Raw genomic sequence first — 21,097 nt, 5'->3', positions numbered from 1 at the left:
CCCCCATCCCTGCCCCAGCCCCCCAGCCTGTGCCTCCCCCGGCCTATGCCCCCGTCCCCATCCCCCTGGCCTGTGCCCCCCTGGCCTGTGCCCCCATCCCTGCACCCCCCAGCCTGTGCCCCCCCCGGCCTCTGCCCCCGTCCCCACCCCCCTGGCCTGTGCTGCCATCCCCACCCCTCCCCCCTGATCTGTGCCCCCCTCCCCACGCCCCCCAGCCCGTGCCCCCCCCCGGCCTGTGCCTCACCCCCCGACCCCGGCCTGTGCCCCCGCCCCCGGCCGGGGAGCCAGGAATGGTGGGAATAGTTTGTGCTGAGCCAGGCCGCGGGGCGCGGGAGCTATTCCTGGCTCTGGGCACCGTGCTCAGCCCCACCGCTGTACCTCCCCATTTGTCAGCCAGTGGCTGCGGGGCGGGCGGAGGATGGCAGGGTGGGGGAGCCGGGGGGGCAGGGCGGGGGAGCCGGGGGCTGGGGAAGCCCTGGGGGCAGGGCGGGGGAGCCGGGGGATGGGGAAGCCGGGGGGCAGGGCGGGGGAGCCGGGGGATGGGGAAGCCCGGGGGGCCGGGCGGGAGAGCCGGGGGGTGGGGGAGCCGACCAGTGTTGCCAGAAGCAATGCCCGGGGTCAGTGCGAGTCACTTGGGGGCTGACAGGTTCTGCTCCCCACACACTGGGGGCTGGTGAAACAGTGGGGGGCTCTCCACCCCCTGCTTTGGCCCAGCTTTTTCATGGGCTGTGTCACGGTGGTGGGCCTCCCGAGGGGTGGGGGGCACCAGCTGCCCCTGCCCCATGCTCCCCGTGCTGACCTTTGACCTCTCCACCCGAGGTCCCCGTAGGGGGCTCTGAAGTCGCCCCGAGGTGGGCGCGTCCCAGAGACGGGCACCGCGGTGAGCGGGCCAAGCCTGCCCTGCTGGGAGGAGCCGCCTGCCGGGGCACAGCTCCGTCCGGACCCCACGGCCGGCAGGTGGACATCAGCCAAGACAAACGTGTAGCCCCTGCTGCCGGCACAGGACCCTCCCAGCCAGGGGGCAGAGCTGAGGGAAGCCCAATTGTGTGCCCCACTCATGGGGGGCCGGGTGGGTTGGGCTTGAGAAGGGGACAGGCACTGCCCCAGCAGGGCCTTCCTGGGGATGATAGGGGCTGGCGGTGCCCACAGCAAGCACCCAGGTCTTCCTGCCCCACCCCGCTGGCCTGCCGAGCCCATAGGGACATGGGCTGAGATGGGAAGGTCAGCCAGGCCCCTGGGCACCAGGAGCAGCCAGGTGATGCCCCACAGGCCCGCGTGTCCATGTGCAGATGGGGCCAGATGCTCCTGTCGGAGTCCAGAAGGCCTGGGGAAGGGGCTGTGTTCAGGGGAGCAGCCAGCCCCAGAGGGTGGCTGAGCTCAGGTAGGTGCCAGGGGCTGGTGCTGGCCAGCCTAAGGGGGCAGGGAGCCCAGGAGGTGGGCGGAGGCTGCTTCGGGTTCCATACGCTGGGGAGGGGCCCATCAGTGGCTACAACAGCAGTTAGGCAGTTACCAGAGAAGGCGGCATAACCTAGTGGTTACAGCAGCAGACTGGGCACCAGGACGCCTGGGTTCAATTCCCAGCTCTGCTCTAGTGACCGGGGAGTCGCTGGCCCTCTGAGCCTCAGTTTCCCCCTTTGGTGACATGGGAGAAGCAGTGGGCTGAGGGGCGGGGGGGGTTGGGGTGAGGCCAGTACCCTGTCCAGCAGGGCCAAGGGCTGGGCTGGGCTGGGCTGGGAAGGGGCAGCTCTAAGGAGCAGTCCCAGGTGTGCCACGCAGGCTGGCCAGGCCATGCCTGTGCCCCAGCCCTGGCCGATGTGAAAGCAGGCGCTGGAAGCATCGGGGCCGGGGGAAGCTAAAAAGGCTTTATTGATAAATATGGAGACCCACAGACACCGGGAGAGCTGCCCCCTGCCCGGCTGGGAGGTGCCAGGCGACAGGCGGCAGGGCAGAGTGCCCAGGCTGGATCACCACAGGAGCCAGGCTCAGGAGGGCAGCCCGAGGTGCCAGGCGCCGTGGGCACTGCAGGGTCCCTGGGAACGCGGCTCCCACAGGAAGTGGTTTGGTCTCAAACCTCTAAACCATTTTATGACAGTGTCCAAGTGCCGATGGGGTGAGACAGGCCCCACACACCCCACGGCGCTGTGCCCACCCTGGCAGCCCTTCCTGAGACTGACCTCCAGGGAAAGGGCTTTGACGGGGCAGCTGTGTTCTGATGCCAGCAAGCCCCCAGCCCGCGGCTGCAGCGGGGCACGGGGGGCAGCAGCAGGCACGAAGGGGCGGGGAGGATCGACGCAGAGGCGAGCGTAAGCCCCGCCACGCAGCTCTGCCCAGGGCTGCGTGCCCAGCTGTGCCCAGCAGGCAACGCTCCAAGTGCTGTCACCTCTGGGGTGGAGACTCAGTTCGCCGGCGCCGAGGGCCCCGCTGGCTTTCCCTGGGGCCCAGCAGCCCCTGCGCCCGTCAGCCGGCCCGGCTCAGTTTCTGGGCACCAGCGGCTGGTTCACGATCACCTGGATGACAAAGTCCTTCTGGATCTTGGCTTCATGCAGCCGCGTGCGGTCCGTCAGCAGCTTGCCGGAGAAGAACCAGCGCTGCCAGCCCGGCTCGATGCCCTCCTGGGCCTGCAGCTGCTTCTTCAGCTGCCCCACGGTGTCGGCCACGCTGGCGCTCAGCCGCAGGTCCTTGCCAGTGGAGAGCCGCACCTTGAGCGGGAACTCGCACCGGGGGCTGGCTGCAGGCTCCGGGGGCTCCGTGCTCTCGTCGCTGCCCCGCTCCAGTATGAGGTTGGCAGGTGTCGCCAGGCAGTACACGGGTAGCTGGTAGCGGTTCCCCAGCTCATCGTAGCACTCAGTTAGGGACCCTGCCGGGGAGCCAGAGACACCAGCTAAGTGGTGAGGGGAAGGAGCTGGAGGCAGATACAGCACGGGCAGGAGCCACCAACAACACAGACCCCTCTGCTGGTGCCCCTCAATCCCGACCCACAGACCCTGCTAGCCCAGTCCTGGGGTCCCCCTGTGACGAAGCGGGACTGTTCTTAATGTTTCCTCTGAATAGTGTGGGGGTGCCTCAGTTTCCCCTAGGCAGTTCTTAAGTATCTAGGGGGTGGGGTAAGGGTGTATGATCATTGCAGAGCCCTAGAGGGCAGGTGTGTGCAGGGGTCTGGACACAGAGAATGGCCGACACCCTGTTTCCTGGCCACTGATGGCCTGGGCCCTTCCCCCCTGCAAGGTGAGAGCTAAAGGGTTGGAGAACAAAGGAATCAGGTGCCCTCCTGGCCCGGGAAAGGAACAAAGCCCAGAGGAGGAGGGGCTGGAGGGAGTTTCAGTTTGAGGCTGGCTGGAACATGGAGTGAAGGGCAGACGTGGTTGTCTGGCTCGCTGCCCCCCAGAATGGACCCAGCTGAGGGGTCCTGTTCTCTGCACCTACAAGCTTTGTTTTAGACCATGTTCCTGTCGTCTAATAAACCTTCTGTTTTACTGGCTGGCTGAGAGTCCCGTCTGACTGTGGAGTTGGGGGGCCGGACCCTCTGGCTTCCCCAGGACCCCACCTGAGCAGACTGGCTGTGGGAAGTGCACGGAGGGGCAGAGGAGGCTGAATGCTCCAAGGTCAGACCTAGGAAGGTGGAAGCTGGGTGAGCTGTGTGTCCTGTGGACAGGCTGCTCCCAGAGAGGAGACTTCCCCAGAGTCCTGCCTGGCGTCATGGGGAGCAGTTCCAGAGCATTGCCCGGGGATTCCATGACACCCCCTGCCCCCAAAATAGCTCTGACGGTGCTCCTCAATCCCAACCTGCAGCCCGAAGGTATTCCAGCCCAGAACACCCAAAATCCACCTCCTGAAGCTCTTCCCCCCCCCGCACCCTTTCCCTGCCCCTACAGACCTCCCAGCCCCAGGAGGAGTGTGGCCTTTCAGGCACCATGGCTCAGTGCCAGCGGTCAGATAGATTCTCCTTTTGGGATCTGAGAGCTGGCTGGGGGAGCTGGGGCTCCGGGACTAGACACAGCCAGGACCCCCCGAGCCGCACAGCTCTGGGGCTCTTCATTTCAGTCTGGGAGAAGCCACCGGCCCGAGCCACATGAGCTGCCCACGTGCCTGGAGCTGAGCCGAGGGAGACCCCAATCCCAGGTGGGGTGAGTGGGTTCCAGGAGCCTCTCCCCCCAGCACCCCCACAGCAGGGCTGGGGCACAGGGAGCCCCTGCAGGCAGATGGTCTGTGTCCAGTGTGACACTGCCCCATATTCATCTATCCATGGAAAAGTTACAATTTGCTGAATATGATTATCCTATTTGTAGGCATGTATCATTTGTGTGTCTGGAGTTATGACTATTGACCTTGTATCTGTATTTCAAATGAGCTTGCTCCGGGTCACACCCACAGCTAACCTTTCAGGTACAATAGGGAAGAAGCTAGACAGTGCTAATGGCCCATCCGTGGAAACAATGGGCCATGGGAAAGGCTTGTCCTCACCTGGGGACCCTTCAGACAGCCTATGGATAATGGCTGCTATGACTCGGGGAGACATGCAAGGGCATGTGACCAGACCACATGATACTGAACTCCATTTTGGTACCTGTATTTTTCCATAAACTGAGCTGGGCACTTGGCTTGGATCTAAGGAGTTCCCGCCGTATGGAAAAACTAAAAGGGGGAAGTGACATCACCAAGGAGCCTCACTCCCTCTACAACTCAACACCTGGAAACACCTGAGGAACAAAGACTGAACTGGGGGAAGTGCTACTCCCAGGCTGGAAGAGAGGGTTCCTGCCTGTGTACAGAGCATCTACAAATGGCTTGTACTAGCTCACAGGGTGAGACACTGTTTGATTCAAATCCTATCTAGTATATTAGGCTTAGATTGCATTTTTGTTTATTTGCTGAGTAATCTACTTTGATCTGTTTGCTATCATTTATAGTCACTTAAAATCTATCTTTCTGGAGTTAATAAACCTATTTTATGTTTTATCTTAACCAGTGTGTTTTTGGGTGAAGCATTAGGGAATCTCAGCTCTGTAACAAAGGCTGGTGCATGTCTTCCCCACATCGAGGGGGAAGCAGACTAATTAATGAGCTTGCACCGTACAGACCCCTGTGTAGGACGGTATAATTCTGGGTTTATACTCCAGTAGGGGTGCAAGGCTGGGGAGCTGGAACACTGGCTGGTGCCTCCATTGTTGGTCCATGAGTGGCTCAGGTAAAGCACTCAGGTGACTCGGTTGGGTGTGTGGCGCCACCTGTGGTTGTGTTGGGTGATAACAGGGCCTGGAGGGGCGGGCTGTGTGTCATCAGCAGAGCAGGGGGAGAGGCCAACCCAGCTGAATGGTTTCGGGGCACAGCGGTTCCAACAGCTTCCAGGCTTCACCCTGGAGGTAGAGCCCATCTCAGCCACCCCCACCAGCAGGCTCCAGAGGCTTCCCCAGTGCAGGGCCCACTCCTGGGTCACCTCCCCGGCCAACATGCCCTGCCTTGGGGCAGCCCAGCGCAGAGGGGAAGGGACACAGTCAGCCGTGGCTGCCCTGCTGACGAGGGGCAGGGCAGTTAGTGTCATGGGGCCCCTGGGATGAGCTGCCCCCCTGAACCCTCCCACCCTGCTGTGCAGGCACCAGTCCCCTCCCTCAGCCCTCTTTCAATTCTTACTGGCCCCACTGGTGTCTACCCCTGCACAGGGAGAGGAATCTGTCTGCCCTCCAGCGGTTCTCCTGCAGCACTGCATCCCCCGCCCTGCCCGTGGGTCCAAAGCCCGGGCCCCCATTCTGATCCCACCCCATTAGCCCCTGCCCACCATATGTCACCATCTTGCCCTTCTGGCCCCAAGTCCCTGCCCCATGTCCCCCTCCCACCCTGCTGGCCTGAAGTCCCTGTCCCCCTCCCTCCTCAGGTCCCCATCCTGCCTGATGTGTCTGCCCCCCTCCCGCCCCCCGTCCTCATCCTGCCTACCATGGGGCAGGGTGATGCTGGCACCATCCAGGATGGCCTGGGCCAGCCCATGGTCGTTGGCCTCCACGGCATAGGCAGCTGCCTTCAGGGCATCCCAGATCTCCTTGCGGCCCTCGAAGGCAGGCGCCGTGTCCCAGAACTCGTCCCGCTTGCTGCGCAGCTGGCCGTCCGTCATGGGGTAGTCGCTCTTCCACTTGGGCCGCTCCTTCCGCAGGGGCTCATTGCGGCCTGTGGAGGGGGACAGAGAGCTCAGCAGGGACCCCGAGCCAGCATCCACCTGGAGACTCTGCCCCCCTGGTGCCCCTGTCCCCATCACAGCTGGGCCAGCACCCACCTGGAGACTCCTGCCCCCGGCACAGCTGGGCCAGCACCCGCCTGCGGACCCCTGCCCCCGGCACAGCTCGGCCAGCACCCCCCTGCGGACCCCTGCCCCCGGCACAGCTGGGCCAGCACCCGCCTGCGGACCCCTGCCCCCGGCACAGCTCGGCCAGCACCCCCCTGCGGACCCCTGCCCCTGGCACAGCTCGGCCAGCACCCGCCTGTGGACCCCTGTCCCCGGCACAGCTGGGCCAGCACCCCCCTGCGGACCCCTGCCCCCGGCACAGCTGGGCCAGCACCCGCCTGCGGACCCCTGCCCCCGGCACAGCTGGGCCAGCACCCCCCTGCGGACCCCTGTCCCCGGCACAGCTGGGCCAGCACCCACCTGCGGACCCCTGCCTTCCCCCACGCAGAAGGGACACCCCACAGGCGCCAGGCAGAGCTGGGGCACACCAGCCCCTCCTGAAGGGGAACCGAGCTGGGCACATCCCAGGGACCCGTCCCCCAGCGCAGTGTTCAGCCCGGTGCGCTGAGACCAGCCCCCCCTCTCTCTCTCTCTCTCTCTCTCTCTCTGTGTTGGGCTGAGGCCACCTGCACTAGCTGGGGACTCCCTGGGTCGCCCTGCCCCACAAGCAGGAAGGGGGGGCACTGGGGCAGGAGGCATTGGGACATGCCCGGGCAGGGAAAGGGGTGGGAGGAGCTTCAGGTGGTAGATATTGAGTGTTCTGGGCTGGGCTATTGGGGGCGGAGGGTTGGGAGTGAGGGGCAATGGCAGAGCTGGGGGGGGGAGCCCAGGGCTGGGCTATTGGGGGCTGTGGGTCAGGAGTGAGGGCCAGTATTCCTGAGGTCCCAGGGGCCCTGTCCAGCCCCGTTGCAGGGCACAGCAGCGGTCCACAAACCAGCCCCCTCGGTGGCTCTCCGTCAGGGCAGAGGGGGCTCACAGGTCCCTGATTGCCCTGCTAACAGGAACGTGTGCAGGTCCCACCCTCGGGAGAGGCCTGACTGGGAGCCCTGGCCGGAGGCAGGCACCCCTGCCCCCCGCCAGGCAGCTGCTCTAATCCTGCCCTGCCAGGCGGCTGCAGTGACTTAGAGGCCCCTGGCCAAGGGCAATATTTATAGCTCAGGGAATTAGCCGGAGTCAGAGCGTGGGGATTATCGGGCTCACCCACTCCTGGGGGCAGGGGAGGAGCAGACAGAAAGGATGCACTGGCACTAATGTATGGGGCTGCCGGGACTCCTGGGTTCTCTACCTGCCTGCCATGTGTGACCTTGGGCAAGTCACTCCCTCATGCCTCAGTTTCCCCATCTGTAGAACAGGCATGGTGCCCCCTGCCCCCAGGGACAAGGTGGGAGGCGTAACTCACTCACAAGTACAGAGAGGGACCGGCTGCTGGCCAGGGCACCCTCACCAGGGGACTGACGCCAGGCCTTCACAAGGGAGATGCACAGGGACCAGTGGGGCCCTGGAGCCATGTGCATAGTAGGGGTCCCAAAAGCCAGGGAACAAGCCGTGCAGGTGCAGCCTGGCAGCCAGCTGGCTGCTTGGTATTGTGACTTCGAGCCCAGGTCACGGGGACCAGGGCACACGCATGGCCATGACTGCACAAAGAGGCGGGCACTACCCCCCCCCCCGGGCTCCTCTTGCTCTGAGTTCGGGGGCTGCAGGGCACGCAGGGAAAGGCTGTTTCGGGGTGTCTGTACAGGGCACGTTAGACAGCTGGGTTTTCCCTCAGAGACCATGGGCACGGCTGGGTAAGCCAGTCAGTGCATGGCAGTGACCTGCTTTGAGTGCTGGATGTTCAAATCCACCCTGCAGTTATGGGGATAGCCCCAGGGCAGGAAGAGCAGGGGGCACCTGTCGGGGGGGCTGCCGCCCAGGGAAGGGGGTGCCGAGGGCAGGAGTCCCAGCCCCCCATGCTCTGCAGCCCATGTCAGAGGCCAGGCTCCCCTGAGAGGGAGCAAGGCAGCTCCGCCAGGCCAGGCGCCGTGTGGCACCATGTGTGTGTGTGTGTCACTCGTCTGGGCTGAGGCTCCCTGGGTCGCCCTGCCCCACAAGCAGGAAGGGGGGGGGCATTGGGGCAGGAGGCATTGGGACATGCCCGGGCAGGGAAAGGGGTGGGAGGAGCTTCAGGTGGTAGATATTGACGACCAGGGCAGAGATCACAGCTGTCCTGGGCTGGGCCGGCTGCGCCAGGGCTGCAGGGGACTCTGAAGGGTGAAGGCGGGGAGAGCAGCTGCAGCCAGGACTCATCCTCGCCCCGGCGCTCCGGTGGCTGAGCACAGCCCGCCCACAGGCCCAGCCTGTACCAGCCCCCTGCCCTCCAGACACCGGCTCCGCGGGCCCCGCTCGGCCAGGGAACACTGGCATGATGCCCACGGAGCAGCCTGTGTGGGCTGTGAAGAGAGACCTGGGCCCAGCCCCGGTGCTTGTGCCGATGGCCACCTCACCCCCTGGCCCACCGGGAGGCCGGGCTCCAGCGCAGCCCCCCGAGGGCCGCAGGACACGCACGATCCCCCCACGGCTGAAGAGGGCAGCCGAGCCTGTCTCCAGCCCCATGCCCTGGCAGTCGGCTCCAGCTCGCACAGAGAAGGGGCCCTGCCCCTACCACCCCAGCCTGAATTCAAGTGCTGCTCTGAGACCAGACTAGTTCTGGGCCCCGGGTCGCTCCGACACACTGCCCCATGCACGGCCCGGAGATCACCGCAGCCAGGCCACAGCTGGGCCCTGGGCAGGCAAACCTGGCCCTTCCCTGCTCCCTCAGCGCTGCCATGAGGCACAGGACACCCCATCCCCAAAGCGAGCCCAGCTCCGCCGTGGGTTGGAGCCACAAGCCCAGTGTCAGGCCACGAGCGCAGCCCCGGCGGCTCTGGGACCCTCCGAGAGGGGCCGGGGAGACAGGCCCTGCACTCCCCCACCCTGGCCAGAGTCAGGGCCCCCTCGCTGCAGGGCTCTGCGCCACAGCAGAGAAAGGACACCAGGGCCCCTGGCCGTCACAGCCTGGGCTGCCCTCGCCGGCTCCAGACGCCCCGGCTGTAAGACCTGGCTGCAGGGAGGGTGGAGCTAGGATCCAATTCCCTTTCAAGGCCCAGTATAGCGACCGCCAGTGGGCCAGCACCCAGCCAGCAGGTCCCGCCACGGGAGAGCCGGGCATGGGGCCAACCGCACCCGCATCCCTCTGCACCCCTGGGCTGCTCAGCGCCCGCAGCCACCATAGCTCCTGCCGGTGTCAGGTGAGTTCAGCTCCAGCCCAGCAGGGCCAACCCAGCTCCTCCTCCCCAGACACAGCACCTGCCTCGCGGATTGCGCTGCGGGGGCCAGGGACTGTCGGGCGAAGGCCTTCAAAGGCCGAGGTCTTGCCTGCCCGGCCTGGGCATCAGAGCCAGGGTTTGTGCCGCTCACAACTCCCTCGCGCCCCAGAAGCAGCTGCATTTCTGAAGGGCGCTGGACTCCTGCAGGGCAGAGCACTGGGGAAGTCTCGGGCACTGGAAGGGCGTTGCCAACCCCAGGGCTGGCCAGGGCGGCTCCCTGCACCACCCAGCGCTTTGGTTTGTGTGGAGCGCTACGGGACCAGCCGGCCACCACTCCCTCTCTGTTCCCATCACCGGGGGATGGCCAGAAGCCGACGCCGAGCACGGGCCCAGGCCAGGCAGCCGCGCCAGGCCAGTGCTGGAGCAGACAGGGCGGAGGGTCAGTGAGAGACATGGGAACAGGGCACAGTGCCCCGTGCAGGCAGGCCCCGCAGGGAGCCAGGCCCAGATAGGCAGGGACGCAGGAGTTAAGCCTGTTCTATTTATCGCGGTCTCTAATCGCCTTGTGCCGTTCGATGCCTGGCCCGGGCAGCCCCCACCCCCTCGGCAGCTCCCAGGGCCTCCCGCAGGAAAACCAAGACAGGTTGGGCCACTTCTTGCGCTTGGGGCCAGGCCAACAGGATCCAGGCAGCTCGCCCTCCACTCTGCTCCCCACCCCTCCTAGCACTGGCATCACCGACAGCAGCCGGTCCAGGTCCCCAGCCAGTGACGTCACTCCCCACAGTGCTGGGGACGGCCAAAGCGCGACCAATCCCTGGCCCCTGTGGAATGAGACCGGCTCTGCAGAGACCCAGCACCTATACATGCCCCCCGGTCTGGTACCTCACCAGCTAGGGCAGCGCATGGGGAGTTGTAGGGCAGGGGCTTGGCCCCAGGCTGGCCCCATGGACTGGGTGTAGAGGTGTGATGAAGCAGGACTGTTCTTAATGTTTCCTCTGAATAGTGTGGGGGTGCCTCAGTTTCCCCTAGGCAGTTCTTAAGTATCTAGGGGTTGGGATAAGGGTGTATGATCACTGCAGAGCCCTAGAGGGCAGGTGTGTGCAGGGGTCTGGACACAGACAATGGCCAACATCCTGTTTCCTGGCCACTGATGGCCTGGGCCCTCCCCCCCGCAAGGTGAGAGCTAAAGGGTTGGAGAACAAAGGAATCCGGTGACCTCCTGGCCCAGGAAAGGGACAAAGCCCAGAGGAGGAGGGTCAGGAGGGAGTTTCAGTTTGGGGCTGGCTGGGACATGGAGTGAAGGGCAGATGTGGTTGTCTGGCTCACTGCCCCCCAAAATGGACCCAGCTGAGGAGGCCGGTTCTCTGCACCTACAAGCTCTGTGTTAGACCAAGTTCCTGTCGTCTAATAAACCTGTTTTACTGGCTGGCTGAGAGTCACGTCTGACTGTGGAGTTGGGGGGCAGGACCCTCTGGCCCCCCCAGGACCCCACCTGGGCGGACTCGCTGTGGGAAGCGCATGGGGGGCAGAGGATGCTGAGTGCTCCGTGGTCAGACCCAGGAAGCTGGAAGCCGGGTGAGCTGTGTGCCCTGGAGACAGGCTGCTCCCAGAGAGGAGACTTCCCCAGAGTCCTGCCTGGCTTCGTAGGGAGCCCTTCCAGAGCATCGCCCGGGGACTCCGTGACAAGAGGTGTCTCCAGGGGGCTGCAGTCAGTTTGTAGCTGCCACATCCCAGGGTCCCTGGCTAGCCCAGCAGAGACAGCAAGGGCAGGCTGGGGGCTGGGCTGCTGCAGGGCATGTGGGGGGCAGAGGCTGTGGGTCAGTGCCAACATGCCACTTTCCCCAGCACATGGGGAGGAGATGGAAATTCAACCCTTCCGCAGCATGCACAGGTACCAGCGGGCCCAGGCTGCTACCCTGGCACATGGAGAGATCCCTCAGCAGGAAGTGATGCTGGGAGCCCTCCACACCCACCCCCCTGGTGCACACCAGCTCTGCGGGGAGAGGCTGCAGGGCACGCTGCCTCCTGCTGGTTCCCCTTGCTCGTGCAGCAGCAGGGCAGCTTTGCACAGGGCAGCGCTGGGCATGGCCCCTCTGAGCCAGCACTGACCCCAGTGCTCCAGCCCCGCGCTAGGGCCGGCAGCTCAGCGAGGGGGGCACTCTCCTCTGAGTCAGGGCACCGGGGAGCATGAGCCATTGTTAAACAGCTCCGAGCCATTCTCGCAAGACCGGGGAAATGCCACGCTGGCTCCCCGACATCCCTGCAGCTTCAAGGGAGACACTTGCCTGAAAGCTGTTGTCTGTTGCACAGCACTGCCAACAGAGCGGACGGTGCTAGGGTAGGTGAGCTCGGCAGCCTGTGGAACTCACCGACACAGGAGGTTACTCAGGCAGGAAGCCCCAAACTGGTACAGCAGGTACCTGGCTAAGGATGGCAGCTGGGATAGTCATTGCGGGGCTGGAACTAGGCACCTGTCTGCAGGAGTCTGGGGCAAACCCTGCAGGATGCAAGTGCCAGGCACAGATGTGGGACAGGGACTGGCACTGGGAGTTTTGTAACCAAGGGTGCCAGGCCAAGAGCCACGTGGGGTAGCCCACCAGGCGGTGGGTCTGTGCCCCCACTCTTCTGCTTCTGGAGCGGGGTCCCAGAGCTGTGCGCACCGGGGGCGGACGTGGCTGGAGGTCCCTCAGAATCCCGGGAGGAAGCACATGCAGCCTGGGGGTGGTCCTGCTGGCTTCATGTTACTGAGGAGCCCCGTGGCCACACAGCGGCAGGTTTCCTTGCCCTGGGGGCTCTCGCCCTCTCTGGGAGTGGAGGGAGCTGACTGTACCAGCTCCTGCAGGAGTCCAGCAGACACGTCTGTGTGCTTAGGGCTCTCTGCACTCGGCCCGGGGCCACAGCCAGCTGCGGGGACCAGGTGACCAGTGGTCTCAAGCTGCAGTGGGGGAAGTCTAGGCTGGATATTAGGAAACACTCTTTCACTAGGAGGGTGGGGAGAGGGTGGAATCTCCTTCCTTAGAGGTGTTTAAGGCCCAGCTTGACCAAGCCCTGTCTGGGATGATTTTTAGTTGGGGCTGGTCCTGCTTTGAGCAGGGGTGGGACTAGATGACTCCTGAGGTCCCTGTGAGGATGTGACTCAACAGGGAGGGGGGAGGGTTGACCTGGGAATGTGCCCTGGGGAGGGGAGACCTGAGAGCCTGTCACCTGAGCCAGGAGGGGGCGGGGGAGGTAACACCTCTGCCCAGGAATGTGGACAGAGGCTGCAGGAGGGAACCTGCTGGGGGGGTTTAGTTTCAGTTTGGGGCTGGGTGGTGGAACGCAGGGAACCCCAGGGCTGGGGTCTAAGCTCGCTGCTCCCCCAGAAGGACTTGACTGAGGGGTCCTGGTTGTACCCACAAGCTCTGTTTCAGACTGTGTTCCTGTTGTCCAATAAACCTTCTGTTTTACTGGCTGGCTGAGAGTCTCATTGAATCCCTGGAAGAGGGGTGCAGGGCCCGGACTCCCCCACACTCCATGACAGTCCCTTCCAACCCTGATCTTCCAGGATTCCCATCGCCGTGGGAACGCCCCATCTCCAAGCAGCGGTAGCTAAGGCGACAGAGGCATCACTCCATTGGCTGAGCCACGTCCACACTGGGCTGGGTCGGCATAGCCATGGTGCTGGACGGAGGGGGGGGGGGGATCTCTCACACTCTCAGCAACGTAGCTACGGCATAGACCAGGCCTAGCATCAAGCACTGGGGCTCCCAGTCCGTCCCCCGACGGATCCATCCCCAGCAGGGAGCTGTTCCTCACACTCCTGGCTCCCCGTAGTCTCCTCCCAGGACACCTGGGTCTCAGCCTGTGGGGAGTCCCGGGGGATTTTACACACACGGGGGCAAGAACTCCAGACACACTTGGACCCTATGCAGTGACTCAGCAGCAACAGATTCACTGTGTTCAGCCTCGCTCCCGAGAGGGAGCCACCCCCATGAACCCTCCCTACAACAGCTGTTGTCAGAAGCTGCCCCCGGGCCTGGGTCTGATCAAGCCAGGCTGGAACCCAGGCAGGACGCTGCAACCCCTCACCCCAGCGTAGCAGCAAGTGAGTCCATCTTTCCCCAGCCCTGCCAGAGGGCGCCCCTGGCCCTGCGCTCTCCCCTGACGAGCCCCATGCTGCTCCAGCCTGGCAGAAGGGAGATCACAAGCCAGCTGTCAGCTCACTGTAAACCTTGCCAGGCCCGGCCGGCTCCCCGCTTGTCCAGAGACCAGCCCCTTTATTGCGCAGAGAGACAATCTGCAGCCGGCACACTGCCCCTGGGAGGAACATTATCCAAGCCACGGGGAGTGGCAGCAGGTGCCACCCCAGGACTGCGCCCCCCAAACCCGCAGGGAGACGTCTCGGGAGCCCAAGCAATGCTTGGAGAAGCCGCCCCGCAGGAACCGACACGGTCTCTGGGCACATCCGGGCAGCACCAACGACCCACCCGCCTTCACCTCTAGCGAGTGCTCACTAGCCTGGGCCCCAGCTCACCCCTTGCCCTGGAGGAGCCCATAGCGCTGCGCACCTCTGGAGCCAAGGGAGCAGCTCGCACTATGGGAGGAACTCTGGATCCTCCTGCCAACACAGGGGAAACCCAGAGGGAAAAAAGGGCCCAGCCCAAGATGCCAGGTCACCAGGTGTGTGTGGGAGAGCCAAGGCATGGCAGGGCTGGAGGGGGGAGCGGCTGCTCCAGGGGGAGCAGGTTTGGCTGCCCACCTGCCCCCCTCTTCTGGGCTGGGAGTGGCACGCTCTGACCTCAGCACAACAGCCTGGGGACGAGCCCCATGAACCCTACAGTGTGACCCATGATGAACAGATCCCAGCATGCAATGCTCCACCCCGATTGTCAGCCTGGCTCACGCGTCTCCGTGGGCTGCACCCCCATCAAGCCTGCTCCATCTCACACCAGTTAGCTGCAGTCCTGGGGCTCCTGCCATGCAGTGAGAGCACTGGGGCAAGAGGCCAGGAACCAGCCCTGTCTCCCATGCACGCAGCCAGGTGCTGTCCCAGCTACTGGGACCGTCCTGCACCCCACACGCAGCGAGCGACTTTCCCCAGGAGCTCTGTGCTCCCAGCTTCACAGCCCCAAGTCCACAGGAGTCCCCTGGGGAGACTTCCCCTGCTGCCCTGTAGGAGCCCGTGGGTGGGACAGCAGGAGGAGTACTGCAGGGCAGACGTTCTGCAAGAAAACCTAAGCAGTCAGCATGTCTGGTGGGGAGCCGACGGGCTCGGGAAAGCAGAAGGTGACCCAGCCGAGGCCAGCTGGCGCTCACAGCTGGGGCCTGCAGGAATGCAGAACTGGCTTCTCCGGGAGGAGCTGCTGATCCACCCTCACTGCACTTAGATTCCCCAGCACCTCTGACTCAGACCCCAAGCCAGTCACTGCCAATGCCCTGAATGGCAGGAGGGGTCGAGGGTCAGTCCGGCCACAGGAGTGAAGGCCTCCTCCGGGCCCCGTTCCCCCAGTGCTGCCCTTGGGGGGGCACGTACATGGCTAAGGGAGGGCGAGCTCCCATGGGGCCAGGCAGGAGCCCAGCTGTCAGCTCAGACTCCCCAGCCCATGGCTAAGTTCAGGTGTTTGAAAATCGAATTGGGCCTCCCTGCCCAGCTGGGGGGAGGGGGGGGAGGACGAGGCGGGCAGCAAGAGGGCAAGGCCTAGACTCTCAGACTGGGGGCGCAAGGCGAGGCCCCCTGTTTAGGCACCTACACCAGCAGCCTGATCTCCCCATGGCTTTGATGGGAGCAGGGGGCACCCAGCCCCCAGCTTTTCCCCAGGGAGCTCGGCAGCAAGGAGCTGTTTGGGAAGCACCTCGCATGGCCACACAGCTGCAAAACCAAACAGAGTGTGGAGCCAGGACCCCTGGCTAATCAGTGAGGAGTCCTGCCCCGCCAGGGCTCTGCAGAGGGGATAATTCGGGTATAGTGCCGCGGTGGGGAGTGGCGACCCTGGGGGAAAGGAGGCAGGAGCGCAGCAGGTGGAAGGAGGGGTGGATGGGGCGCTGTTCCTGCAGTGGAGAGACGCTGCGGCATTAGAGGAGCGGCCCTGCTCCGTGTGCACAGAGAGCCCCATGCCCAATCCTACTGTACAGCTGGCACCAGGCAATGAGCTCGCAGGGTGCTCAGAGCAGGGCTCGCGCGAGTGAATCTGCTCACGCCTGCCACAAGCTGGGGGAAAGGCAGCGAGGACAGACCCAAGCTGGGAGAGCCCGGGCACCAATCACCCTCAGAGTCCTGCAGCCACCTTGGTACAGCCCCACTGGGCACGGCTCAGAGGCTGGGGAGAAGCAGGCCCTGGGCAAGCAGTTCCTGTCCAGCTGTGAGCAACAGCCCCGCCCCCCCGCCCCGGAACGAGGCCTCTTCCCCACCGGAGCCTGGACGCTGGCACCAAGCGCCCAGCATGCCCAGCTCCTGCTCAGGAAGGCCGCAGAGCGCACACTATTCGCTGCGGGCTGCTTGGTGCCTGGACCTGGAACCCGCCGGGCTGCCTGGTGTCCAACAGCCACCTCTGGCAGTGGGCTTCCCCCAATGCCCACCTCTGCCGCGCCAGCAGCTATTAGGCAGGTCACAAGGATTTGGAAGCTGGTCAGGTCTGGGGCCCTGGCTGCTGGCATTCTCCTACAGAAAAACCCCTCTGGCTCCAAGCCTGTCCGTGCTCAGGTCCGGGAGCCACGCTGGGACTCTCCTCTCTAGGAAGATGCCGCTCACAGTCCCTGCTCCCCACCCCATGACCCCGTTGCCTGTTTCTCCTCTCCTGCTTTCCATAAACAGAGTAGTTATGCCCAGTGCCACGCAGGGGAGGGCTGTGTGACAGGAAGGGAGCGTGAGTCAGCCCCACAGCCACCCTGCCCCCAGTCCTGGCGAGGCTGGTGCATGGAATGCTTGAAGCCGCTTATCACGGGCGTAATCTGCAGTCACACCATGCAATCAATACAGCACTCCCACAGTTCCCAAGTACACCACTAATTAAACATCACAACACCTCTACGGAGAGAGGGACAGGCAAGGATCACTTCACCCACCACTGATATGCATCCACCTCTGAGGTGCAGCATGGCAGCTGTGTAACAGCAATGGTACAAGAGCTTAGGACACAAAGCAATGCACACCACAGCCAGCTGAAACTGCAGGAGAATATAGAGACAAAGCAGTTCATAGATTCATAGATTCATAGATATTAAGGTCAGAAGGGACCATTATGATCATCTAGTCTGACCTCCTGCACAACGCAGGCCACAGAATCTCACCCACCCACTCCTGCGAAAAACCTCTCACCTATGTCTGAGCTATTGAAGTCCTCAAATCATGATTTAAAGACTTCAAGGAGCAGAGAATCCTCCAGCAAGTGACCTGTGCCCCATGCTACAGAGGAAGGCGAAAAACCTCCAGGGCCTCTGCCAATCTGCCCTGGAGGAAAACTCCTTCCCGACCTCAAATATGGCGATCAGCTAAACCCTGAGAATATGGGCAAGATTCAGCAGCCAGATAACTGACTTTCTTTTATTCTGATATACAGATTCAGTTAGAATTCAGCCAGCACACTGAGGTTCCCAAAACACTTCCCAAAAGAATCCCAGGGGATCTTTAAGGCTCATGAGCAGCAGGGATCTCTTCCACTGAATCACGATCACAACACCCCTTCTCCCAAACACTCAGTTTCCCTGCAATTCTCCCATCCAAATGTTGACCAAACCCACCCCTGCTTAGCCTACGATCTGCCAGGGTCTCAGCAGGGGACAGCCTGTCTGCAGGTCTGTGCGGGGCGGTAGATAATCAGACTTGGGTGGGTATTTGGGTTTGTTGCTAGGTGACTCAGTCTAGTCCCCAAGGTTTGCACTTGCACAATCCCGACCACATGTCAACAGGAACTCCTCTGAGAACGCTTCCAATACACAACTCCAGCTGCTAGCTCTCGGGCAGCTCATGGAGAAGGGGGCTTGGAATAGCCCCCAAACAAAATTTTAAGGCCCCTGAAGCACCGGCAGAAGTGGCCCCTTTTTCCGTAGGTGGATAAAAGAGCTGGGACAGAATCTGCTGTGTTATTTTCAGGAAACGTCAAAGCAGAAAGGACCAGGAGGATCCAGCCAGCCCGGCCTGCCAGCAAAACAGTGTCCCACCCAAGTCCCTACTTCCGTCTCCCGTAGTAGCCAAAGCGAGGTATGGCACAAGGGTCCCAGCTGTGCAAGCCTACCCCCCGGGGGGTATTTCTCCCTGTCCCCTGCTCATCGTCAGCCTGTGTCCTGAAGCAGCAGGGTGAAGAGCACTTGGGTTTCATGCTTCCCAGGGTAATTCCCAGGAATGCTTCCTTTTTTCCCTAAGACCCCCCTCCAAAAGGCTATTCGCACAACGATCTAGGCCCGATGGAAGCCGGAGAGTCCCAGCTAACCCTGCTCCGTGCAAGAAAGGCTCGCCAGACACCAGGTAACATTACACACCCGGGCTGGATCCTGCTCCAGGTGCAAAGAGGATATACGAAGCTCCTGACTCAAACAGGGTACAAAGCACGACCAGTCTGCTGTGGCATAGGAGGCCACCCCCAGGGCAGGGCAGAATATGGTCTGGCCCTGAATGCACTGCAGGAGCTAGGCAAAGCTCTGGCTGTCTCAGACTTACCCAGCTTGTGTCTCTTTAAGGCCAGCTTCTCGCTAAAGTGCAATCCTCAGTGCGGGACATCTGGCCTCTGCCAACACAGCTCCCTGACACTGGGGGACAGGCCGTCGCGAGCAGCTCTTTTGGAGAGCCCCGTCGTGCCCCCCTCAGCAGTCCCGCTGCAGGGAAGTGACAGGTGGCATCACGCCTGACTTGTCCATGGCTGGGGCAGTGAACGCAGTTTCTGGGCATGGCTTGGCTGGCACGGCGCTAGGTGCTGTCACTCTCCCGGCGCTGACCCACACAGGCTGCACACGCCTCTTTGACATGCGTGTGTACATAGATTGCACACGGCCCCATTACACAGGGCAGACTCCTGAGGCTGTCCCGGTACCCTGAGCGCCAGCCACACGTGGGAGCTGCCTCACACCCAGCTATGAAGCCCAGAGGCTGGGCTGCTGGGTTTCTCCGGCAGGGCTGGGGGTGGTTTGGGTCCCCGTTGGTCAGACAGCCTCGCCGCTCTGACCCCGGGGGACCCAGGCGGAGCAGGGTGCTGTGCCAGCCGGGGTCCGCGCCCGGCGGGTGAGGGAGTCGCAAGCCTGAAGTAGGAGACCAGAGCTCAGGGATGGTGGCTAAGTAGCCAGCTGGGGAGACCCCCCCCACACACGGGGTGCCCGGGAGGGGCTGTCACGGGACCCAGCTGGGGAGACCCCCCCCCCACCTGGGGGTGCCCGGGAGGGGCTGTCACGGGAGCCGGGCCGGCCGAGGGGCGGGGGGGGGGGGGCTGTCACCGGAGCCGGGCCGGCCGAGGGGCGGGGGCTGTCACGGGAGCCAGGCCGGCCGAGGGGCGGGGGGGGGGGGGGCTGTCACGGGAGCCGGGACGGCCGAGGGGCGGGGGGGGGGGCTGTCACGGGAGCCGGGACGGCCGAGGGGCGGGGGCTGTCACGGGAGCCGGGACGGCCGAGGGGCGGGGGGGGGGGCTGTCACGGGAGCCGGGACGGCCGAGGGGCGGGGCTGTCACGGGAGCCGGGACGGCCGAGGGGCGGGGGGGCGGGGCTGTCACGGGAGCCGGGACGGCCGAGGGGCGGGGGGGCGGGGCTGTCACGGGAGCCGGGACGGCCGAGGGGCGGGGGGGCGGGGCTGTCACGGGAGCCGGGACGGCCGAGGGGCGGGGGGGCGGGGCTGTCACGGGAGCCGGGACGGCCGAGGGGCGGGGGGGCGGGGCTGTCACGGGAGCCGGGACGGCCGAGGGGCGGGGGGGCGGGGCTGTCACGGGAGCCGGGACGGCCGAGGGGCGGGGGGGGGGGGCTGTCACGGGAGCCGGGACGGCCGAGGGGCGGGGGGGGGGGGCTGTCACGGGAGCCGGGACGGCCGAGGGGCGGGGGGGGGGGGCTGTCACGGGAGCCGGGACGGCCGAGGGGCGGGGGGGGGGGGCTGTCACGGGAGCCGGGACGGCCGAGGGGCGGGGGGGGGGGGGCTGTCACGGGAGCCGGGACGGCCGAGGGGCGGGGGGGGGGGCTGTCACGGGAGCCGGGACGGCCGAGGGGCGGGGGGGGGGGGGCTGTCACGGGAGCCGGGACGGCCGAGGGGCGGGGGGGGGGGGGCTGTCACGGGAGCCGGGACGGCCGAGGGGCGGGGGGGGGGGGGGCTGTCACGGGAGCCGGGACGGCCGAGGGGCGGGGCTGTCACGGGAGCCGGGACGGCCGAGGGGCGGGGGGGGGGGGCTGTCACGGGAGCCGGGACGGCCGAGGGGCGGGGGCTGTCACGGGAGCCGGGACGGCCGAGGGGCGGGGGGGGGGGCTGTCACGGGAGCCGGGACGGCCGAGGGGCGGGGGGGGGGGCTGTCACGGGAGCCGGGACGGCCGAGGGGCGGGGGGGGGGGCTGTCACGGGAGCCGGGACGGCCGAGGGGCGGGGGGGGGGGCTGTCACGGGAGCCGGGACGGCCGAGGGGCGGGGGGGGGGGGCTGTCACGGGAGCCGGGACGGCCGAGGGGCGGGGGGGGGGGGCTGTCACGGGAGCCGGGACGGCCGAGGGGCGGGGGGGGGGGGGGGCTGTCACGGGAGCCGGGACGGCCGAGGGGCGGGGGGGGGGGGGCTGTCACGGGAGCCGGGACGGCCGAGGGGCGGGGGGGGGGGGGCTGTCACGGGAGCCGGGACGGCCGAGGGGCGGGGGGGGGGGGGCTGTCACGGGAGCCGGGACGGCCGAGGGGCGGGGGGGGGGGGGGGCTGTCACGGGAGCCGGGACGGCCGAGGGGCGGGGGGGGGGGGGCTGTCACGGGAGCCGGGACGGCCGAGGGGCGGGGGGGGGGGGGCTGTCACGGGAGCCGGGACGGCCGAGGGGCGGGGCTGTCACGGGAGCCGGCCGCGCCCCCCAGCCCCCGCCGAGGCCCGGTGCGGGGCTGGCTCCCCGGGGCTCCGCGGCCCCGCTCACCTGCTCGCTTGCGGGGGTGGCGCGGGGCCGGCGGGCGCTCCCCGCGCGGCCGCCCCACGCAGCTGCCCATGGCGGAGGCTCCTGCCGCGGGGGGGGGGGGCCGGTGCCCGGGCCGGGCCCTGCAGCCGCTGCCCGCCGGACCCGCACCGGCTCTGCCCGGAGAGGCCGGGGCGCTCCGCCCGCCCCGGGAGCACGTGACAGCGGCCCGCAGCACCGCCCCCAGACCGAGCCGGGCCAATGGGAGTGTGTGTGGGGGAGGGGCAGAGTGTGACCCCGCCCCCAGGCCCGGCCGGGCCAATGGGAATGTGTGTGTGGGGAGGGGCAGAGTGTGACCCCACCCCCGGGCCCGGCCGGGCCAATGGGAGTGTGTGTCTGGGAGGGGCAGAGTGTGACCCCGCCCCCGGGCCCGGCCGGGCCAATGGGAGTGTGTGTCTGGGAGGGGCAGAGTGTGACCCCGCCCCCAGACCGGGCCGGGCCAATGGGAGTGTGTGTCTGGGAGGGGCAGAGTGTGACCCCGCCCCCAGGCCCGGCCGGGCCAATGGGAGTGTGTGTCTGGGAGGGGC

At 65.5% G+C, this 21,097-nt stretch overlaps 1 protein-coding gene across 2 annotated transcripts; it reads right to left on the bottom strand.

Moving 5' to 3' along the window:
* Positions 1-1,848: 1,848 nt before the first annotated feature.
* UBTD1 (ubiquitin domain containing 1) lies at positions 1,849-20,725 on the bottom strand. 2 transcript variants are annotated; one of them, XM_073354616.1, is made up of 3 exons: positions 20,535-20,725; positions 5,929-6,156; positions 1,849-2,857 (listed from the first exon to the last, which is right to left on the bottom strand). In XM_073354616.1, exons 1-3 carry the CDS (start codon positions 20,602-20,604, stop codon positions 2,472-2,474), a joined length of 684 nt encoding a protein of 227 aa, XP_073210717.1. In that variant the 5' UTR covers positions 20,605-20,725; the 3' UTR covers positions 1,849-2,471. The 2 variants fall into 2 exon arrangements, with proteins under 2 accessions (XP_073210717.1, XP_073210718.1); XM_073354617.1 differs by lacking the exon at positions 20,535-20,725 and adding an exon at positions 18,128-18,850.
* Positions 20,726-21,097: the final 372 nt, after the last annotated feature.

Source organism: Lepidochelys kempii, chromosome 7 (genome assembly GCF_965140265.1).
Source record: "Lepidochelys kempii isolate rLepKem1 chromosome 7, rLepKem1.hap2, whole genome shotgun sequence".
Taxonomy (NCBI): Eukaryota; Metazoa; Chordata; order Testudines; family Cheloniidae; genus Lepidochelys; species Lepidochelys kempii.
The sequence above is the reverse complement of the archived record's forward strand: the minus strand, read 5'-3'. Positions and strand labels throughout refer to the sequence as shown.